The sequence below is a fragment of the Ictidomys tridecemlineatus genome, chromosome 5, assembly GCF_052094955.1.
Source record: "Ictidomys tridecemlineatus isolate mIctTri1 chromosome 5, mIctTri1.hap1, whole genome shotgun sequence".
NCBI lineage: Eukaryota > Metazoa > Chordata > Mammalia > Rodentia > Sciuridae > Ictidomys > Ictidomys tridecemlineatus.
Window position 1 is genome coordinate 37,642,402 of NC_135481.1, and position 21,466 is coordinate 37,663,867.

Consider the following 21,466-nt stretch of genomic DNA (forward strand, 5'->3'; position numbering starts at 1 on the left):
TATTGGGTTTTTCTTTCCCAGAAACATCTGTTTAGTCACTGATAAAAGTGAGTGCAAATGAATGAGACTAATAATGATTACATTAAATGCATCACAGAAAGGAAAGTTCTGTTAATATTTCTAATAGAAATTGGAAAAGAGGGACTGGGGTTATAGTACAGTGGTAGATCTAGCACTCGCCTTGTATGTGTGGGGCCCTGGGTTCGATCCTCAGCACCACATAAAAAAATAAATAAAATAAAGGCATTGTGTCCAACTACAACTAAAAAATAAAAAATAAAAGAAATTGGAAAAGAGCTAACAGCAGCTTTCCATTGGTGTGCTTCTTGACTTATGGACCTTTGCTTTATTCAATTTGTTAAACAGCAGCTGATGAAATTACTGTCCACAAAATAACAGTCACAGAAACATGTTACCTATCTTAAAGAACAATACCATTAATTAATTACAAAGTTTAATTATGAGAATTAAGCAGTGGCTATTGGTCAAACCAATCCATATCCCTAGGTTCAAAGTGTGCAGAGGCTAGTTTTTAAATAAAGGTGACAAATCCAATTAGATTCTCACAAAACTGTTCAGGATTTACATCAACTTGATTCTAGACATAGTTCAATACACAAAGCTAAAAGAATGACAGTGTAATCATCAATAATTAAACCAAATGTAATTTTCCAAACCACTTTTAGTAGGGAAGAATAAATTCTAACTTTTAATAACTGTATAAAGCTACATAACTACATAACTATTTTTCTACCTGAGATCAAAATAAAATTCATTTTTCCTATCTAAACATAATTCTTAGCATTGAGGTAAATCTGAATTCACATGATATATTTTATCAAACTTCCACAAAAATTTTAAGCCCTGCTTTTGAGAGAAAGTCTCATATTACTTATATGTATTTACATATTCTTTTCTTCAAAGACTAATGACAAATTTATGAGATTAATAGGCCTGTAATGGGACCATGATATTATTAATAATATGAAAATAAAAAGCCACTCATTTATACAAAGTTTTCCTGAATGTGCAATATGAAATAACAAAATCTCTGTATATAAATGAATCACTAAGAGTTCAGAAACTGAGCTCACTTTAACGAAAACTAATTATACTCTTTGGAGCAGAGGTTGCAAAAAATAGTGATGTATGACAAAAATATTGTATATAAAAGCTCCAAAATTAAGCATTAGCCTTAATTGGCAAAAATTGCAACTTAAAAACTAAATCCAACTAGGTCTTTACTGTGGTTATCCAACTTGTTTGTGGCTTTTACTGAAATGATGACCTCTCATCTCTCATTCTTCACCCACCACAAAACCAAAACCAAACCAAAAAAACACCTCTATAGCTCCCTTCTTCATGGCTGTCTTTGGCAATGCTTCAGAATCTTGAAAACAAAAGAAATTGCTCAAGTAAATGAGAAGGAAGAAAACAATATGTGTGATGTATGAAAACCAATCTAAGAATATGAACTGAGAAATAAAATACTAGAAGGAAGGATGAGCAACAGTCTACCCTCAAACAGGAATTTAAAAAAAAAAATCAAAAAATCAAGCAAGCTGTCTCTGGCCCTTTTTCCACATTATCTCCAGATTAGAAGAGTATGGAACCAAAATATCAAACTCTGAAAAGGTAATGATTTAGGAGGAGGAACTGAAGTAAATAAATGATAGAGAAGTACAGCAGTAGCTTTAGCTGTCAATGAGTTTCTTTGCTCTGACATTGGCATTGTCAATACGATCTTTGTTGGTGTCAGCCTGAAAAAAAGAAAAAGATATGAGCATTACTTCACAAGGTAAGACATTCTAATAAAAGTGAAATTTAGGCTAGGTATGTTGCTTAGGAGTAGACACATGCTTTGTAAGTACAAGCCCCAAGGTTCAAACCTCTGGACCCAAAGAAAAGTTTAATCAACATACTGATGAAACTCAAGAAACACTTTAAGTCACATTACAAAACTCATTTTAAGTAAGAAGTGACAGAATATAAAATTGATTTGGAAAAATCCTAATGCACAGAACTTGCCAGTATTTCATCAATTCTATTACATATTTTTTTCATAGTTCAACCCATCTGAAACTAGGATGCATCTTACAATCAATGGCAGTTTCTTCTTTTTTTAAGACAGGGTCTCACTATGTTACCCAGGTTGGCCTTGAACTCCCAGGCTCAAGTGATCCTCCTTGCCTCAGTCTCCAGAGTAGCTGGGACTACAGGCAAACACCATTATGCCCAGATCTTCAATAGCATTTTTCCCCCAATAAGATGTAAATAAATTTTAGTAAATCATGTAGCTAGAAAGTGGAGACAGTAGATTTGAACCCAAGCATATAAATTCAATAGAAAGCATCACCAACAGGGCTGAGGATGTGGCTCAAGTGGTAGCGCACTTGCCTAGCGTGCGTGAGGCACTGGTTTCAATTCTAGGCACCATATACAAATAAAAATAAAGATATTGTGTTCATCTAAAACTGAAAAATATTTAAAAAAAAAAAAAAGAAAGCATCACCAACAGACTAGACCACTTGGAAGTCAGAACCTTAGACAATGAAGATAAAATATGTAATCTTGAAAGTAGAGTTGACCATGCATAGAAGATGGTAAGAAACCATGAATAGAACATCCAAGAATTATGAGATAACATGAAAAGACCAAATTTAAGAGTTATCGGAATAGATGAAGGAGCAGAGATACAAATAAAAGAATGCACAATCTTTTCAATGATATAATAGCAGAAAATTTCCCCAACCTAAAGAATGGAATGGAAAATCAAATACAAGACTTACAGGACCAAAATGTACAAAATTACAGCAGACTCACGCCAAGACACATCATAATGAGAATGACTAACACAGAGAATAAAGATAAAATCTTAAAGGCTGTGAGAGAAAAAAAAAATCAAATTACATATAGGGGGAAACCAATTTGGATTTCAACTTATTTCTCATCTCAGACCCTCAAAACTAGGAGGTCCTGGAATAATTTTATTTCAGGCTCTAAAAGAAAATGGATGGCAATCAAGAATTTTATATCCAGCAAAATTAAAGTTTCAGAATTGAAAATGAAATTAAAACATTCCATGATAAACAAAAATTAAAAGAATTCACAACTAGAAAGCCTACACTTCAGAGCATTCTCAAGAAAATATTCCATGAGGATGAAGTGGAAAAAAAAGTAAAAACCAGCAAAGGGAGGGTCTACACTAAACAGACATTCAACCAAACCTAAGAGAAATCAAAACCTAGAAATAAATCAAAATGACAGGGAATACAAATCATATCTCAATATTAACCTTGAATGTTAATGTCCTAAACTCATCAATCAAAAGACATAGACTGGCAGATTGGATTAAAAAGCAAGACCCAACACTATACTGTCTTCAAATGACTCACCTCATAGCAAAGACATCCACAGGCTGAAGGTAAAAGGATGGGAAAAAACCTTATCACTCATATGGATTGCATAAACCAGCAGGGTTTTCCATTTTCATTTCAGAAAAATTAGACTTCAAACCAATGTAATCAGAAGAGAGAAAGAAGGACATTTCATACTTCTTAAAGGAAGTTTATATAAGCAGGACATAACAATTATAAATATTTATGCCCCCCAAAATGGAGCACCTATGTACATCAAACAAATCCTTCTCATTTTCAAGAGTCAAATAGACCACAATACAATATTACTGGGTGACTTTAACATACCTATGTCACTACTGGACAGATCTTTTCAAACAAAAACTAAATGAGGAAACTATAGAACTAAATAATACAATCAATAATTTAGACTTAATAGACATATATAGAATATTTCATCCATCAATGAGCAAATATATTTTCTTCTCAGAGCACATGGCTCCTTCTAAACAGACCATAAGCAACTCTTAGTAAATACAAAAAAAACAAGAGATAATAAATACCCTGCATTCTATCAGACCATAATGGAATGAAATTAGAAATCAATGATAAAATAAAAAGTAGAAGTTACTGTAACAAATGGAGACTAAATAATACACAATTGAATGAATGAATGAATAGTAGAAGAAATTAAGGATGAAATAAAAAAAATTCTTAGAGGTAAATGAGAACACTGATGTAACATATCAAAATCTTTGGGACACTATGAAGTCAGTACCAAGTGGAAAGTTTATTGCATTGAGAAAAAAAAGTCAATAAATAAATGACCTAATGCTAAATCTCAAAGCCCTAGAAAAAGAAGAACAAATCAACACCAAAAGCAGTAGAAGACAGGAAATAATTAAAATTAGAGCTGAAATTAATGAAATTGAAACAAAAGAAACAATTGAAAAAATTGACAAAACAAAAAGTTGGTTCTTTGAAAAAAATAAATAAAATAGATAGATAAACCCCTGGCCATACTAATGAAAAGAAAAAGAAAGAAAACTCAAATTACTAAAATATAAGATGAAGAAGGAAATATCACAACAGACATATCTGAAATACAAAAGGTAATTAGAAACTATTTTGAAAATTTACACTCTTAATAAAATAGAAAATATGGAAGACATTGACAAATTTCTAGAGACATATGACCTACCCAAACTGAATGAAGAGGTCATACATGATTTAAACAGATCAATTTCAAGTAATGAAATAGAAAATGCCATCAAAAGCCTACAACCAAGAAAAGCCCAGGACCAGATGGATTCTCAGCCAGGTTCTACAAGACTTTCAAAGAAGAACTGATACCAAGACTCCTCAAAGTATTCCATGAAATAGAAAAGGAAGGAACTCTTCCAAACTCATTCTATAAGTCTAATATCACCCTGATACCAAAACCAGACAAAGATATATCAAGGAAAGAAAACTTCAGACCAATATTCCTGATGAACATAGATGCAAAAATTCTCAACAAAATTCTGGCAAATTGGGGGCTGGGGTTGTGGCTCAGCGGTAGAGCGCTCACCTAGTATGTGCAAGACGCTGGATTTGATCCTCAGCGCCACATAAAAATAAATAAATAAAATAAAAATATTTTTAAACAGGTAGTATCTTAAAAAAAAAATCTGGCAATGGCATACAAAAACATAGTGTGCCACAATCAAGTGGGATTAATCCCAGGGATGCAGGGTTGGTTCAACATATGAAATCAATAAACATAATTCATCATATTAACAGACTTAAAAACAAGAATCATACATCTCAATAGATGCAGAAAAAGCATTTGACAAAATACAGCACACCTTCATGTTCAAAACACTAGAAAAACTAGGGATAGTAGGAACATACCTCAACATTGTAAAAGCTATATATGCTAAACCCAAGGCCAGCATTATTCTAAGTGGTAAAAAAAAAATTGATAACATTTCTGATGAAATGAAATATGATAACAATGCTCTCTGAACCACAGAATTCCAATGGAGTTACTCTAGGTCTAAACCACAGAGAGTGAAAAAGATCTTTGGAACAGATGTATTACCACCTACACTGATATCTAAATTAAAATCATGGGTAATACATAGCCTAAAACCAAACCATAGCCTTAAAGGCATCTTATGAACCATTATTTGCTTCAAAAGAAATCCACTGGGCTGGGAATGTGGCTCAGTGTTACAGCAGTTGCCTACTATGGTGCAAGGCCCTACCTAGGTTTGATCCTCAGCACCAAAAAAGAAAAAGAAATCCAGTATAAGTGATTCAACAGAGAGCCAAGCTTTAAAAGTGACCATCTTCTAAAGTACACTGGGATTTTCATCAACTGTGGCTTTTAGATTTGACTTCCAAATTCTGAAAAACATTTTCCTTTCAGTATCTTTTATATAGCATGTAATGCAAAAAAAAAAAAAAAAAAAAAGAATCACAATTTTCGTTTGCTCACATGACTATATGCTACTAGTTAATAAAATAAAAGCAATATTTATGGGGGAAGGGAAGCATACTCAAAGGTTAGAGTAGATTCTAAGCTTTATGTGTTAAGGTTTAAGTAAAACAACTTTATCCCAAGGCTGTGGTTACAAAATAAACTAAATGCTATGAGCAACATAGGAGGATTCTACCTTTGTTTTTAATGTGTTAGAACTGCCACCTCATCAAAACTGTAAAATCCTATAAGGACAGGATCTTATTCTATTGTTTCCCCCCAAAGTGTCCATACTAGATGTCCATTACTAAACAATTATCAGATTGGATGTTTCATTTTATTACAGCCATAAAAGGCTTTTACCTTTTCTGTGATTCGGTCTATTTGTCGATTCTGAGCTTCAATTTCATTACCCATGTCCAGGGCCATGTTCTTTAGATTTCCTAGGATACTGCCCACTTGAGTCAGGTTCTCTTCCATCTCATCCTCTCTGGCATCATTAGTTATACTGTCACAAAAGGAGAGTTAATTTTAGTATTTTTTGTTGAGTTACAATAAACTAAATCTGGATTTAATTTTCATAAAAATGAGTCATTAAAAAATAATTAAAAAAATGACAAGTAATCAATATTATGCTCAGCAAGTATTAGAACCAAAGTGTGATTCCCAGAATTACCTGGATTCCTGTTAAACACAAGAATATATTAACTCTCACACCCTTGCAGAAGTACTGAATAAGAAACTCTATTTGGATCCCAGCAATATGTACTTTTGTTTTGTTTTGTTTTTCTCCCACTAGACAGGATTTTGCTATGTTCCCCAAGCTTGGCCTTGAGCTGCTAGGCTCCCTCTTGCCTTAGCCTCCTGAGTAGCTGGGACTACAGACATGCATTTACCATATCTGCATCAATCTATATTTTAACAAACTCTCAGGTGATTCTAATGTACACCTATTAAGAACCAATTTTCCGAAACTGGTTGGAAATTGTAGATAAAGAGCTAAACATGTCCTGGTACCTTATTTTTGTAAGTAAAGTTTTATTTAAACACAGCTATGCTCATTTATTGACAAATTTTCTCTGGCTACTTTCTCTGCTTTAGATGTTACATTTTGTGACATATATATCCTATTTGTAGAAGTAAATATGCCTACTTCAGTAATTTGGAAAGTCTTAAAAAATATAGAGAAATCAATCTCATTATCCATGAACAATAACCATGGTCAACATTTGTTAGAAGACAGATTTTTTTTTCTTTCTTTTTATTTGCTCTAATTAGTTATATACAACAGTAGAATGCATTTTGACATATTGTACACAAACAGAGCACAATTTCTCATTCCTCTGGCGGCTGTACCTGGTGCAGAGTCATACCAATAGTGTATATGTATGTACATAAGGTAATAATGTCTGTTTTGTTCTACTGTCCTTCCCATCCCCAGAGCGCCACCCCTCCCCTCATTCCCCTCTAAGCAATCCAAAGTTCCTTCATCCTTCCCTATTCCCCCAGAAGACAGATTTTTTAATGCATTTTTTTTTCTTCTGGGTATTAGGGATTGAACTCAGGGACACTTGACCAATGAGCCACATCCCCAGCCCTATTTTGTATTTTATTTAGAAACAGGGTCTCACTGAGTTGCTTAGCACCTCGCTTTTGCTGAAGCTGGCTTTGAACTTGTGATTTTCCTGCTTCAGCCTCCCCAGCCACTGGGATTACAGGTTAAATGCATTTTTAAAGCAGAATAAATTTTATTTCTGTTTGGAGCATTAGGCTTCATGTACAACTACACCCAACCTCTTAAGTGAGCCATTCATTAGGAAAGATGAAGAAATATTGGGAGAAGCTGGCATACCGTTTAATGTATCCACCACTGGCTGCTCCTGTAGTTGGTTGCTGAGGTTGACCATTTGTTACTCGGCCCGGTTGCTTAGATACTACATTGCTAGGTGAATTATCTCCGCCATCTCCCCATGTTGCCTTATACGCCTTTCCAGACTCAAAATTCTTCGTCCTATATAAGAATCAGGAGTACAGAAACATACCAAAAGCAGTAGAGTCGTGATTATTAGTGCTAGTTAATTTAAGGATGACACTAATACCTTTAGCAGAAAAGCTGCAAACAGCTAAATCTAGATTATCTATACTAAGCTCCATGGTAATAGAAGATATGAAAAAGATTAGTGATGTAAACCCACTACCATTAAATCATTTTTAAACAGCCCAAATGCTACTACTATTAAATCTGCACTAAGCTGTTAGCAAATAGCAAAATGCAATTATTTGATTTTTTCAGTCTCTTCAGCCTGTAGATTTTCCAGAAAAGAGATTAATGGATGCTAGGGAAAAGAAAATAAGGCATCTCTCAGGTTGAAAAGGGATGATAGAGTAAGAAGACCGAGTAGGTAATAATTTGATCCTGTTCTTTGCTCCGTCTTATTAGAACTGAAGTAGTTTTGGCAGATCAGTTTTGTGTTAGTTTTGCATGAAAATTTCAAAAAGAATTTTTTTAAAAAACAAACAAGGGGCTGGGGTTGTGGCTCAGTGGTAGAGTGCTCGCCTAGCACGTGTGAGGCACCACATAAAAATAAATAAATAAAATAAAGCTATTGTGTCCATCTACAACTAAAATAAAAATATTTAAAAAATAAAAATAATAAACAAGCAAAATGCATAAAGGAAAAACACAAGTTATTTCCAAATTGAATAATCAATTGATAAATAACCACCTTGCCACACTGGTGCCAGTTACAAATTCTCTGTTGAGGGCTTTTTTATTTAGGAGTTTACCTTTTCTTCCTCTTCTTCTTCTTCTTCTTTTTGGGGGTACTAGGGATTGAACTCAGGGGCAGTCAACCACTGAGCCACATCCTCAACCCTATTTGTATTTTATTTAGAGACAGTGTCTCACTGAGTTTGCTTATTAGCACCTTGCTTTTGCTGAATCTGGCTTTGAACTCAGGATCCTCCTGTCTTAGCCTCCCGAACTGCTGGGATTACAGGCATGCACCCGACTTTTATCTTTTGTGTACTAAAATATTCAGCCCCCTTCTGTGAAGAAATTAGCCTTCAGGATGATAAAATGCTTAAGCAACTCTGTGATTAACTCTTTGTGCATGTGGTACTGGGGACTGAATCCATGGGTACTCTACTACTGGGCCACATCCCCAGCTGTTTTTATTTTTAATTTTTTAAAAAATATATTCATATATTTATTTTTAAGTGGTGCTGAAAATCAAACCCAGTGCCTCATACATGCAAGGCAAGTGCTGTACAAAGAGCTACAGCCCCAACCCCCTTATTTTTAATTTTGAAAGAGTACTTTGCTAAATTACCCAGGCTAGTCTCACACTTGTGATCTTTCTGCCTCAGCTTCCTAAATTGATGGGATTACAGGTCTGTGCCACTCTGCCCAGCTATGTAATAAATTTTAATGAGATTGAGAATTCTGTTTGGAGCCAGGTGCCTTGGCACATACCTGTAATCACAGTACCTCAGAAAGCTGAGGCAGGAGGATTGAAAGTTCAAAGCCAGCCTCAGCAATTTAGTGAGGCCCTAAGCACATTCATCAAGACCCTGTCTCTAAATAAAATATTTTTAAAAGGCTGGGGATGTGGCTCTATGGTAAAGCTCCCTTGGGCTTAATCCCTGGTATAAAAACAAAACAAACAAAACTCTGTTTCCTTAGATTAAGATGAATATATTAATTTACATTAGATTTATACTTGATTGTCAGTTCTTTAACTATCACATTTCTTCCATTTAAATGTCTCATTTTAGAATAGCAACTTTGAAAAAAAGAATTTGAAATATCCCTTAATTCAGAAAGCTTCTATAAAAGAAAAACATACAGTAATTATCAAGATTATCAAGATATGAGCACAAAAACAACTTCTTTTTCTAGTTCTGGTTTCCATCAACATTTGCATGAGCTGAACAAAAATAGGAAAAAAAAAAGGCCAAATATATTACCTATTTTTTTCATATTGAAGAGAAAAGGATCAAATATTACCAAATGTAATATGAGTGAGTAAGTGTGAGTGTTTTGGATGATCAGACAGGAAAAAAGAAAAGGGCAAACAAAGGATAGGAATCAGATGCTTTTTTTTAAGCATTTAATCACTGTCTTCATAATTTTTATAAACATCCAGAATTAAGGAGGATTTAAGACATTAAAATGTAAATAAAACATTTGGTAAACTGACTAAAGGATTAACGCCCATGAAAAATTAAGCTCTGTATTAATTCAATATAAAATGATTGTAAGCTAATATAAGACATAATAGGAATTATGGGACAAATAATAACATGTTAAAGAAAAGTACATATGGAACATTTAAAATTTATATTCCATCTTATTCCAAATAAGATTTAAGATGACTATATTAGTGATTAATTTCTGAGAATTCCATCCAAGAATTAACTAATTCCTTGATTTGGTAGTGGCCTAAATCAGGGGGAATCCAAATTATTAGAAGCACAACTTGAATCAGGAAATCCTGATTCAGGAATACAAAGGAGTAAAGAAATTTAGTGAGACAGAATCCTGAAATCAAAGTCTTATCAAATAAGAGATGCATTTAATCTCAATTCCCTTACCTTTGATTAAGAACTAGACTACCACAGCTCTCTACAAAGATCAAGCTACTTCAAACTTAGAAAATTTCAGGAGTATTTTTATTTTGGATATATTACAGTTAGTTAGCAAAAACTTAATTTTTGGAGCCATTAATCAAAGGGAGTTATCATAAATTAAGATCTTTTTGTCAAGTCCATCTTTTATCAGATAGCACCCATCAAGAACAAATTCACTTTGCATTACACACCACAGCACGGTTTTTAAGACAGTTTCCATCATTCACAAAACCATGCACATGCACAGAAAAGCCATTTGAAGCATCACCTTTAAGTAGCAGGTTAGCAGCCCAAACTGCGCCATAAGACTGCATCTTAAAGTTCCCTTTGATCAGTTACTGAGCCCGGCTTCTGATGTTAAATCTTCATTTTTAGTAAGCAGATTAGAAAGGAAAAGATTAGGTGAGAGAATGAAATGCAGAAAATAGTAATTGCCAGTCAAACAGAACAGAAACAGGTTTAGAGATTTAAAAACATAATGCATTCAAATTCCTGCCTGGTTTCATAGAAACAACCAACATCTGAGAATCTAGATAAAAAGAAAAGAGAACTATTTAAAACATAGCACATTTCATTTTTCCTCAGAATGTTATTAGGACGGTGATATTTTTTCCTAAAATTATAAAAATTATTATGAGAGAAAGCAAACATTAAAGGGTGATATTGTGAAACTTCCTTACTCTTTCTTTAGAGATATAAATGTCTTTTAATTATTTCTATTATATATTTTATTTGCAATATAATTTTTTTAAAAATCTTTTTATGTCAAACTCTCCCATCAGCCAACAAGTTTCTCAAGGCCATTCAATACATAAGTTTTTACTGAGTATCTACAGATATCATGTAAGGCATAGCATTAAAAAAAATAGTAATGATATATACAACAGGCAGGACCATAGGTATGTCTTATTGATATTTGTTATCTCCAGTGAGTAGGACAGAGGAATCACTCAGTTGTTGAATGAAATTTAATTCTTTAATTATTTTAATCACTCCAAGCTGAATTTTTAACCTCAATATGACTTAAGATTAGAACAGAAAACCTGTTGTGCCAATTTTGAACTTCTCTAGCAATTCATTCAGAAATACCAATTTGTCTTCAAAGTAGGTGCTATTATGTTAGACTTATTTTTAAGTACCTTGTAAAATAAGCAAGAACGAAAAATACCTTGCCTAAGAATCATTAAACAGCTTACTACTCTGTGACTTCCCAGGTGTGCCTCTTTTTAAACTCTTATTAATTAAAATTATAATTTATCAGTTAGTATAAAAAATATAGGATTATTTGGGAGGCTAAGGCAGGAGGATCCAAGTTTGAGGCCAGCATCAAAACCTTAGCAGGACCCTGTCTCAAAATAAAAAAAAAAAAAAAGGGCTGAGGATATATTTCAGTGGTAGAGTGCTTCTAAGGTTCAATCCCTAGTATGAGGGGTGGAGGGGAATGTAAATATACGTATTAGGGAATGAATACAGGATTAGGAGAGAAAACAAAAAACAAAAAAAGAAAGAATAGATATAGAAAAAGAACAAAAATAAAAATATGGGTTTTTAAAAAGACTATATACTACTTTGTTTTTAGAATTCAAATGTTCATTAATGTCATTTATCTGAAATTTTTAAGTCTAATCTTCATAGTCTCTTATTAAATTCTAATAGTTCCTTAGAAAAAATCATCTGTAGTTACAATTTCCTCCTAGGGATGGGGATGTAGCTTCAGTGTTAAAGCACCTGTCAAGCCTACATGAGGCCCTGAGTTCAATCCCCAGCACTGGAAAAAAAACAAAAACAATGACAACAAAAAATTTTGCTTCTGATTCCAAGTTCTTCTAAGTAAAGCTATTTTTCCATATCTTATATAAAAGATTTGCTGACCTAGCTTCAATTATCCTTTCGAACAAAAACATCTGAAAGAACAAATCTACTCAAGACAGTTTCTATTCAGCAATACACCAGCAAACATCAATAATAAAAAGGTTCATTCTTTTCTTCTCAAAGTCAAGCAATGTAGCATAGAGTTCAATGACAGTATATCATTGTTTACTTAACTTCTGTATTTACATTTTTTTAACTGTAAAAGCTTGCAATGTTTATTAGAAATTTGATTTATTTGTTGTAATTGTTTTCATAGTAAAGAATTTTCAAAGATAATTCCACTTCCAACTTTGGTTCCAATATCCATACATTCTAACATTTAAAAGACAGAGATACATATATTCTAACTATGGGAAGACTAAAACAGACACACTTCTCTTTATGTATTTGTCCCATTGTGTAGAATAAAAATCAAATCTTTAAAAAGATATATGTACTAGCTACCAATGTAAGTGAGTCTATAAAGGTCACTGTATTATATCATCAAGTTGACTGGATTATATGGTATATAGTAACTTTGTGGATGAAGCTTATTTAGTACCCTTTCTTTGACATTAAGAATTTAGGTAAGTAAATGCAGTGTTCCAAATAGAGGAGTCAAACCTATCACAGAATATTTATCTACCCATGTGACAGCTAACCATTATTCCTTGAGGATGGAAGCCATCCAGCATCATCAAATAGCCACCTTTAGCTGTCTATACTTCATGAGAAGCAATGCCATATTTAAAAACAGCATTGGCTCTACTTTTTGATAACTTCCACACATCAGTCTAAGCAGCAGATCAGCCTTACTGAGTTAAAGAACATATTGTTGAGCTCTGTACCTTCTCCAAAATCTACAGAATCTCACTAAGGATTTTCCTAATACATTGGCCAACAAAGTATAATAGACAGGATAATTCAACAAGTCCTAAATCATGGGCTTGTTTTACCCACTGTCTCTAAATAAAATACAAATTAGGGCTGAGGATGTGGCTCATTGGTCAAGAGGCCCTGAGTTCAATCCCCAGTACCCACCCTCCCCCCCCCCAAAAAAAAAGAAGTGCCTTCTTCTCTGAATCCACTGAGAAAGGGTTCTGCTAAGGTTAGAGGCTGAAGATTGCTAGAGAACCGTACACACCTATGTTCAAGAAAAGCTTGCCTATGCTTGGCTGTGATACAAAAGAGAAATAAAATGAATACTTATATAACTCCATTTCCCACTTTCTATGAACTTTAGCCATTTTAGGATTCAGTGCCCTTTCTATTATCAACCCATGACTTAAAGCTGTTCTTGCTCTAGACTCTAGAGAGGACTTCTTCCTCTCTGTTCTTCTAACATCTAATCTGAAGGAAATTAATCTTACTCCCTCTTCACTCTTCCAAGAGGGTATAAGGAACACAGGAGAAAGACAGAAATATGCAAAACATAGTTCAGAGTTTGAGTCGCATAATCTGTGCACTTATAATTTGTTTGCTTAAAGTAATCAGCTAAACCTTGAATGATAAATCATAGTTACTAAAATATGAACTTTCAGAGAGTCAACCAAGGTTGAAACGGGTCAACAGACTTGTGTTAAAATAGGAAGCCAATGGACAAGGCTAGGAATTGAAATCTTAAATTCTCATGACCAAAACAAAAACTAAAACAGTCCAGCAAGCAATTATGAAAGATTAACATAAGGTCCTCCATTTCCAACTCTTGAGGAGTAAAAACACTGAAGTATTTTGTAAACCTTTGTATGCCATTCTTGGTTTATCATACCAATTGAGACAACGAGATGGAACTACTAATGTTTATGAAACTCCTTAAAAATAAATATTTGCAGCAATTAATCATTCAACCTGCAGACATTGCTATTTCAACTAGAGGATAGTTCAAAATTGTTTTTGTTAATTGCTTTTTTAAAAAAACAATTATTTGGGGCTGGGGCTGTAGCTCAGTGGTAAAGGGCTTGCCTCGCATGTGTCAGGCACTGGGTTTGATCCTCAGCACCACATAAAAATAAAGACACTGTGTTCATCTACAACTAAAAATTTTTTTTAAAAAACCATTTATTTATTTTTTTAAGTTGTTGTTGGACATAATACCTTTATTTATTTATTTATATGTAGTGCTGAGGATAGAACCCAGGGCCTCATACATGGTAGACAAAGGCTCTATGGCTGAGCCACTACCCCCAGCCCTTGTTAATTGCTTTTTAAGAACAAAGATGAGCTCCTTCTAACAGAAGTCCAAACTTCTTCTTAGTCTGAATACATACAATATTCATCAACAACATGAAGTATGGTTTTTCCAGGGCTAAGTAGACAATGTAACATTCACAGTAGTAACCAAAAAGAATGAATTCCTTGTATCAAGCATAATCTCATATATTGTACATAAATGAGTTGAAGACTTTCCATCTCCTGGTTTACTAGAGACTCCAAATCTTTAGTGTCTTTTTTGATTCTTCCCTCTTCATAAGTAATAGTCAATTTAAAATAAATGTGAATTTAAAATAAATTGTGAATCTTTGATTCACAATTTTTTCTCTAATTTTATGGTTAAAGTCTTACTTTACAGGCCACACTAATAAAAGGTTTTTAACTAGTCTCCTAGTGTGTTTTCATAAATGTCAATCTACCAAGTTCTTAGTTTGCAATCTACCAAGTTTTTAGTTTGGTATAAAAGTTCATCTGCTATCTACTTAAATCTTATTTCTACTTTTCATCTCTTCCTTACTGTTGTTTACTTTGTACTTTCCACAGGAAATGCCCTCCTTCTCACTTCATGTTTTGTTTGGTTTGGTGCTGGGAATTGAACCTAGGAACTCCCACTGAGCTATATTCCCAGCACCCACTATGTTCATCCAAATCCTTCTAATCACTCAAAACCCAACTCATGTCCTATCTCTTCTATAAGATGTTCCCTAACCTAACCTTTATTAGTTCTATATTCCTAGCCTTAGTAGATACCATATGATCTAACACAAGATTTATATATTTTCTGCTATGCTTTCTCATATATCCAGCCACATGATAAGTCTTTTGAAAACAGGGTCCAAATCCTTTACTCCCTTAGCCATTTCTCATGTGCCTACTATAGAATTTGTATTTTGTTAACCCTTCTTGTTTGAAAGGAAAAGGCAATAATTTCACCCTGTTCTTACCATCTGGGTATACATATTTCTCCAATCTTTTCATATACAAATTGAAACTGGACATCAGAATAAGTCAAAGTTTCCAAGAACATGCCTATTTACATGAAAAGTTTGATCTGATTGAAAGAGAAATATCTTAAGTTTGTCTATAACAAAGTTCCTCATTTAGGCCCTATTACAGTTTGAATATTAAGTGTTTCACAAAAGCTCCTGTGTAAATACAGGAAGTTCAAAGGTAAAAATGACTGGATTATGAGAGCTATGACCTAATTAGTCCATCCCAGTTTGAATGGACTAACTAGATGGTAACTGTAGGTAGGTGGGATATGACTGGAGAAAATAGGTCACTGGGGGCTAGCCCTGAAAGGGTTCATCTTCCCTGATATCCTTCCCCACTCTCTGCTTCCCAGCCACCATGAGGTGAATAGTATTCCTGCAAGAGTTGACAAAGAGCAAGAAAGAATCATTTAGAAACCCACATTCTTAAAGAGGATGAGACCTACAGACAGAACTAGCGATCTTAAACCAACACACTTAACATATTAACCCCCAAAATAATTAGGTCACAAACTCATGGTGAATTCATCTTCCCTGTCATATTCCAACATGATATTCTGCCTCACCTTGGGCCCAGAGCAATAGAAGCAGCATGATATGAACTAAACCTCTGAAACCATGAGCCAAATGTAACTTTTCCTCCTCCAAATTGTTGTGGTCAGATATTTTGGTCACAGTGACACAAAGCTGACCAACACAGATCCTGTCATACTTCTGACTTAATCTGAGGAGTGGAGGGCAGGTACACTGTCATTTATACATTTTCAAAAGGTCTTGATTTATCAACTCACCTATTACATGGGCAGACACAAAGGCCACAGCACTTGTTGAGCTCTGTTAAAGTCTTCTCTGCTTCTCTCATGTCTTTATTTATTTGGTCCATGCCTTCTTCTATTCGGTTTAGTTGTTCTAAGAATGAGTTGTGGAGATTAAGTTTTGTGTTGCATTCAGTGTTAATCAGAATTATAGAGCAGCAAATTCAACCTCAAATCTACCAATAACTCACCACAGTGAACATATTAGAGTCAGAAGTCATATTAGTATTAGAAATTATTAACATGAAAATAATCTTTTACATACTGATCCTAAGGTACTTGGCATCTCAATGTGGAAAAAATTGTACTAAAGAAAACTGTTCAAAGAAAAACTCTTAAAACCAACTTTTCTTTGCCCAGACCAGATTCCCTTCACTTAATAGGCTCAAAACCTGAGGGCTGTTATAAGACTAATAAAAATTAGACCAGATTACCTAAGGCCAGCTCAAATTAAATATTTCTAAGCTCATCAGAATTTAGGCCTGTTATAGGACTTGATTTCTGAAGATGATGCAAGAGTATCATAATATCTAAGGTATATATAACCAATGCACACAATAAGACACAGTGGCCTAACACATACTTGGTATACAGTTAGGCACTGCTGTCTCTCATTCCAAACCAGCTATGAACATGATATAATTCAAATTATAAAACAATTAAGAAAAATATCACTCTTATTTTACAAAAAGAAGGCATTTCCAAAAGCTGAAATTTATAAGTAGGTAATTTGACAGGGTTTTTTTAGCACAGTAAGTCAAAATAAAGAGTTTCTGCTAATAACTTCAACTCACCCCCTTGCTCATCCAGCATAGTGATGGTCTTGATTCCTGCATCCTGAGACTAAAAGAAGGGGGGAAGCTGATAGTAAAACAAAACAAACTCAAAATAACAGAAACAAACCCTATAAGAGTTGACAAAGAGCAAGAAAGAATCATTTAGAAACCCACGTTCTCAGAGAATTAGAGCTACAGATAGAACTAGTGATCTTAAACCAACACACTTTAACATATTAACCCCCAAAATAATTAGGTCACAAACTCATGGTGAATTCATCTTCCCTGTCATATTTCAATACTGTCAAAGGGGAAAACAGAAAAGACCCGTTTGTGCATAGTTTGACAATTTTAGGAATTGCTGGTTTAAAATAATAAAGTGTATTGACATGATACCCTTCAACACCAATTCCAGCTAGTGCTGCTAGAATCCCTCCTATAAATTTCTATACTTAATGATTAAACACTTCTTACCTCAATGGCTAAACCCAGGATTCTTCTTGTACTTTCCAGAGACTACGAAAAAATACAGATTTTTAGTATTTCAAATTATGCAAAATGAATAGAAAAAAATCTGACTGCAGGTCTATTCATGATGCTACTCTATTTTTAAAAACTGCCAGCCCAGGGCTGGGGATGTGGCTCAAGCGGTAGCACGCTCGCCTGGCATGCGTGCGGCCCAGGTTCGATTCTCAGCACCACAAACAAAGATGTTGAGTCTGCCGATAAATAATAAATATTAAAAAAAAAAAATTCTCTCTCTCTCTCCCTCTCTTACTCTCTTTAAAAAAAAAACAAAAATCAAAAAAACCCAAAAAACTGCCAGCCCATCCCTTCATAACAAAATAAAGAACTCTGGCCACCACTCTTTTAGTAATTTTCTTCCTACCAGGTACTTCTTAAGAGAAATGCGACATTGACAGGGTTCATAAAAATTTAATGTAGGGGGCTGGGGATGTGGCTCAAGCGGTAGCCTGGCATGCGTGCAGCCCAGGTTCGATCCTCAGCACCACATACCAACAAAGATGTTGTGTCTGCCGAAAACTAAAAAATAAATATTAAAAAGTTCTCTCTCTCTCTCTCTCTCTCTCTCCCTCTCTCTCTTTAAAAAAAAATTAATGTAAGTAGAAATCGAAGTATATTACATAGATACCAGGAAACTGTTAAACAAAAACCAAAGTCCCACCAGGCATGGTGGCACACATGTTTGTAATCCCAGCAGCTCAAGAGGCAGGAGGATCGCAGGTTCAAAGCCAGCCTCAGTAATTTAGGGAGACTGTAAGCAACCTAGTGAGACCTTGTCTCAAAAAAAAAAAAAAAAAAATGTTAAAAAAAAAGGGAAGAAAAAAAAAAGCTGAGGATGTGGCTCAGGGTTAAGCACATTGAGTTCAATCCTTGGTACCAAAAAAAAAAGTGTCCAGAATTCCTTCCAGAATGCAAGTAGGTAATGATTTACCTTTAAAAAAAAAAAAATTCTTTAAATTGTTTTTACCTATATAGTTTTTTGGTGAGTTGGAGGAAAAAGGAGCTAGTAATGGCACTATGGGGCAAAGGAATTCTTTGATGTAAGCAACATAGAAGAATCCAAAATGATCACTAAGAAGATCCTCTCACCCCCGCCACTGTGAAACTGAAGTGGAATCAATTACTTATTCTAAGTAAAAACATTTACCTCATCAGTAACCTGGTGAGCCCTCAGTTGAATCTCTTCGGATGACATATTATCCATGATGAATCGAAATTCTATCAGGCACAGAAATGTAAATGTAGATAATCTATAAGAATAAGGATACATGAACATTTGTTTGAGCAAAGAGCATGGATTTACAAAATTTAGGTTCATAGGCAGACAGGATAAATATCTGATCTCTTTATCTACCTGTCTATCTAAATCATAGAAATTAAGGCTAAGAGAGGAAAAGCGGATGTTTAATGGTAGTTAGCACCAAGGGTGAACCTGAAAAAAAGGTGAAGTACTCTTTCTCTCTACTTTGAAAAACAAGGCATCCGATTGGAAGGAAAGCTTCAAGAGACTATTAAAATTAATTCTTAAGTATGGTGGCACATGCCTATAATTCCAGCGATTCTAGAGGCTGAGACAGGAGAATCAATTTTAAGGCCAATCTGGGCAAATTCAAAATCTTGTCTCAAAAAGAAAAAAAAAGGCAGGAGGTAAGGGGAAGTGCAGGGGGTGTCATTCAGTGGTAGAGCACCCCTGGGTTAAATCTCTAGTACCACACACAAAATAAAGAGAGGAAGAAAAGAAGAGAGAAAGAGAGAAGGAGGAGGAGGAGGAGGAGTATTATTCTTGATTGTACAATGTTCTTCATATGTTGTCTGAATAAAGTCTAAGTAAGGAAAATAACATATTTCAAAGTGTTGTGAATGAAGAACACAGGATTCATTTCTAAAATATGCCACTTGTCCAAGATAGTCATAAGAGAAAATGAAATATTTTTCATTCTTTTTTTTTAAAGTATTTATTTTTTAGTTGTAATTGGACACAATATCTTTATTTAATTTTATGCGGTGCTGAGGACTGAATCCAGGGTGCGTACATGCTAGGCGAGTGCTCTACTGCTGAGCAGCAACCCGGCCCCACATTCTTTTTTTTAATTTGTTCTACTTAGTTGTACATGACAGCAGAATGCATTTTAATTCATCAAACACAAATGGAGTGCAACATTTCAATTTTCTGGCTGTACGTGATGTAGAGACACACCATTCATGCAATCATACATGCACCTAGTAATGAGGTCCAACTCATTCTATCATCTTTCCTACCCTCAAAACCCCTCCCAACCCTCCCCTTATTTTTCATTCTTAACAAAGAAAGGGTATAAAGCACTCAGAAAAGAGCTAAGGTTTTTATTATGAGAGATTCCTGCCACCCAATTATTTGTATTATTTGTTGTTTTATTGAAGTTTCTAAGAAAACAAACGATATTTCTCTAATACATAGTAACTCAGAAACAACAACAAAAAAAAAACTGTAGACATTCAACTTTAAAAATAAAACATTTGGTTAGGTATTATTCAGTTCCACTATTACAAGAAGTCACATAAGTAATAAGCACTGTGGGATGGCTCTAGGTTCTTTTTATCTTTACATTTACTAGCTTTATATTAAATTTTTGAAAACTAATTTATCAAAGCTCTGTCAATGACCAAGAAAAAGTCTGGTTCACATTTTAGAATCAGTCTTGGTCACAACTTGAGGGGTGGGGATGTTACTGGCTTCTATCTAATGGACAGAGGAAAGGGAAGCTACTAAACACCCTTTAACACTTTTGGTGAAAGTTCTTTAACAAAGAATGATCCCAGCCAAAATGCTAAAGGGCTGAGGTGAGAAACCCTGCTATGCACTAATCACTGATAAACAGAAAACCTAATAACCCAGGTAAGGCACAACTCTCGGAGAGTAATTGTTGTATCTTTGTATCTCTAACACCTAACAAGATCTAACAGTATCGCTACTCTGAAAATGTGCTAAATGATCAAATAAATAGAGAAACAGGGTGTACTTTCAAAGTAAAGTGACTCTTAGGAACAAAGATACATTTAACTGCAGTACAAAGACTGCAAACCACCACTAGAATCAGGAACCAAAAACTATTTTTACATGAACATCTTGCTGGTCAGATATAAACCTTTTCAGTAGAGGATGGTAGTATAGCTCAGTGACAGAGCACTTGCCTAGCATGCTCAAGGTCCTGGGTTCAACCTCCAACACAGCAAAACAAAAACAAACAAAAGTACCCAAACCTTTTCAATCACTTTTAGTAAGGAATATTACTAATCCTAGTGGTACTAGTACTAGATTTACTACCAACTTCTACTTTTAATAGAATCATCTTTGATGACCAAATACATGTCAAATGGAAGAAGGCAACACAATTTTCATAATTCTACTGTTCCAAATAAATGTTTTAAGGTACTAGGGATTGAACCAGAGGCAATTTACCACTGAGTTATATCCCCAACTCTTTTAATTTTGAGACAAGATCTTGATAACTTGCTAAGGGTCTCACTAAATTGCTGAGGCTGGTATTAAACTTGCAATCTGTCTGCCTCAGCACCTTCTCCCTACATGCCCCCCACTTTCTGGGATTACAGGTGTGTGCCACTGTGCCTGGCCATTAAGTGTGCTAAACACAGTGGCACAAGCCTGTAATCCAATGACTTGGAAGGATTAGCCAAGAGCATCACAAGTTTGAGGCCAAACTGGACAGTTTAGTGAGATTCTGTCTCAAAATAAAATTTAAAAAGGGCTGGGAATGATGCTCAGTGGTAGAATGTCCCAGTACAACAAAGGCCTGATTCCAAGAGTCAGGCCTTCTTTTTTTATTCTTTTAAATCATTATTTATT

General features: G+C 34.5%; 1 protein-coding gene across 2 annotated transcripts in view; it reads right to left on the reverse strand.

Moving 5' to 3' along the window:
* Positions 1 to 308: 308 nt before the first annotated feature.
* Positions 309 to 21,466, reverse strand: part of Snap23 (synaptosome associated protein 23) — a 34,757-nt gene continuing 13,599 nt past the window's right edge. Inside the window, exons 2-8 of one of the 2 annotated variants that reach the window (XM_078048942.1) lie at positions 18,770 to 18,872; positions 17,572 to 17,613; positions 17,116 to 17,164; positions 16,298 to 16,415; positions 7,673 to 7,831; positions 6,184 to 6,328; positions 309 to 1,760 (exon numbers count right to left, since the gene is read on the reverse strand). In XM_078048942.1, coding sequence (XP_077905068.1) covers positions 1,695 to 1,760; positions 6,184 to 6,328; positions 7,673 to 7,831; positions 16,298 to 16,415; positions 17,116 to 17,164; positions 17,572 to 17,613; positions 18,770 to 18,826 — 636 coding nt within the window. In that variant the 5' untranslated portion in view covers positions 18,827 to 18,872 and the 3' untranslated portion in view covers positions 309 to 1,694. The remainder of the gene's footprint in view (positions 1,761 to 6,183; positions 6,329 to 7,672; positions 7,832 to 16,297; positions 16,416 to 17,115; positions 17,165 to 17,571; positions 17,614 to 18,769; positions 18,873 to 21,466) is intronic. The other variant, XM_078048943.1, reaches the window with a different exon arrangement.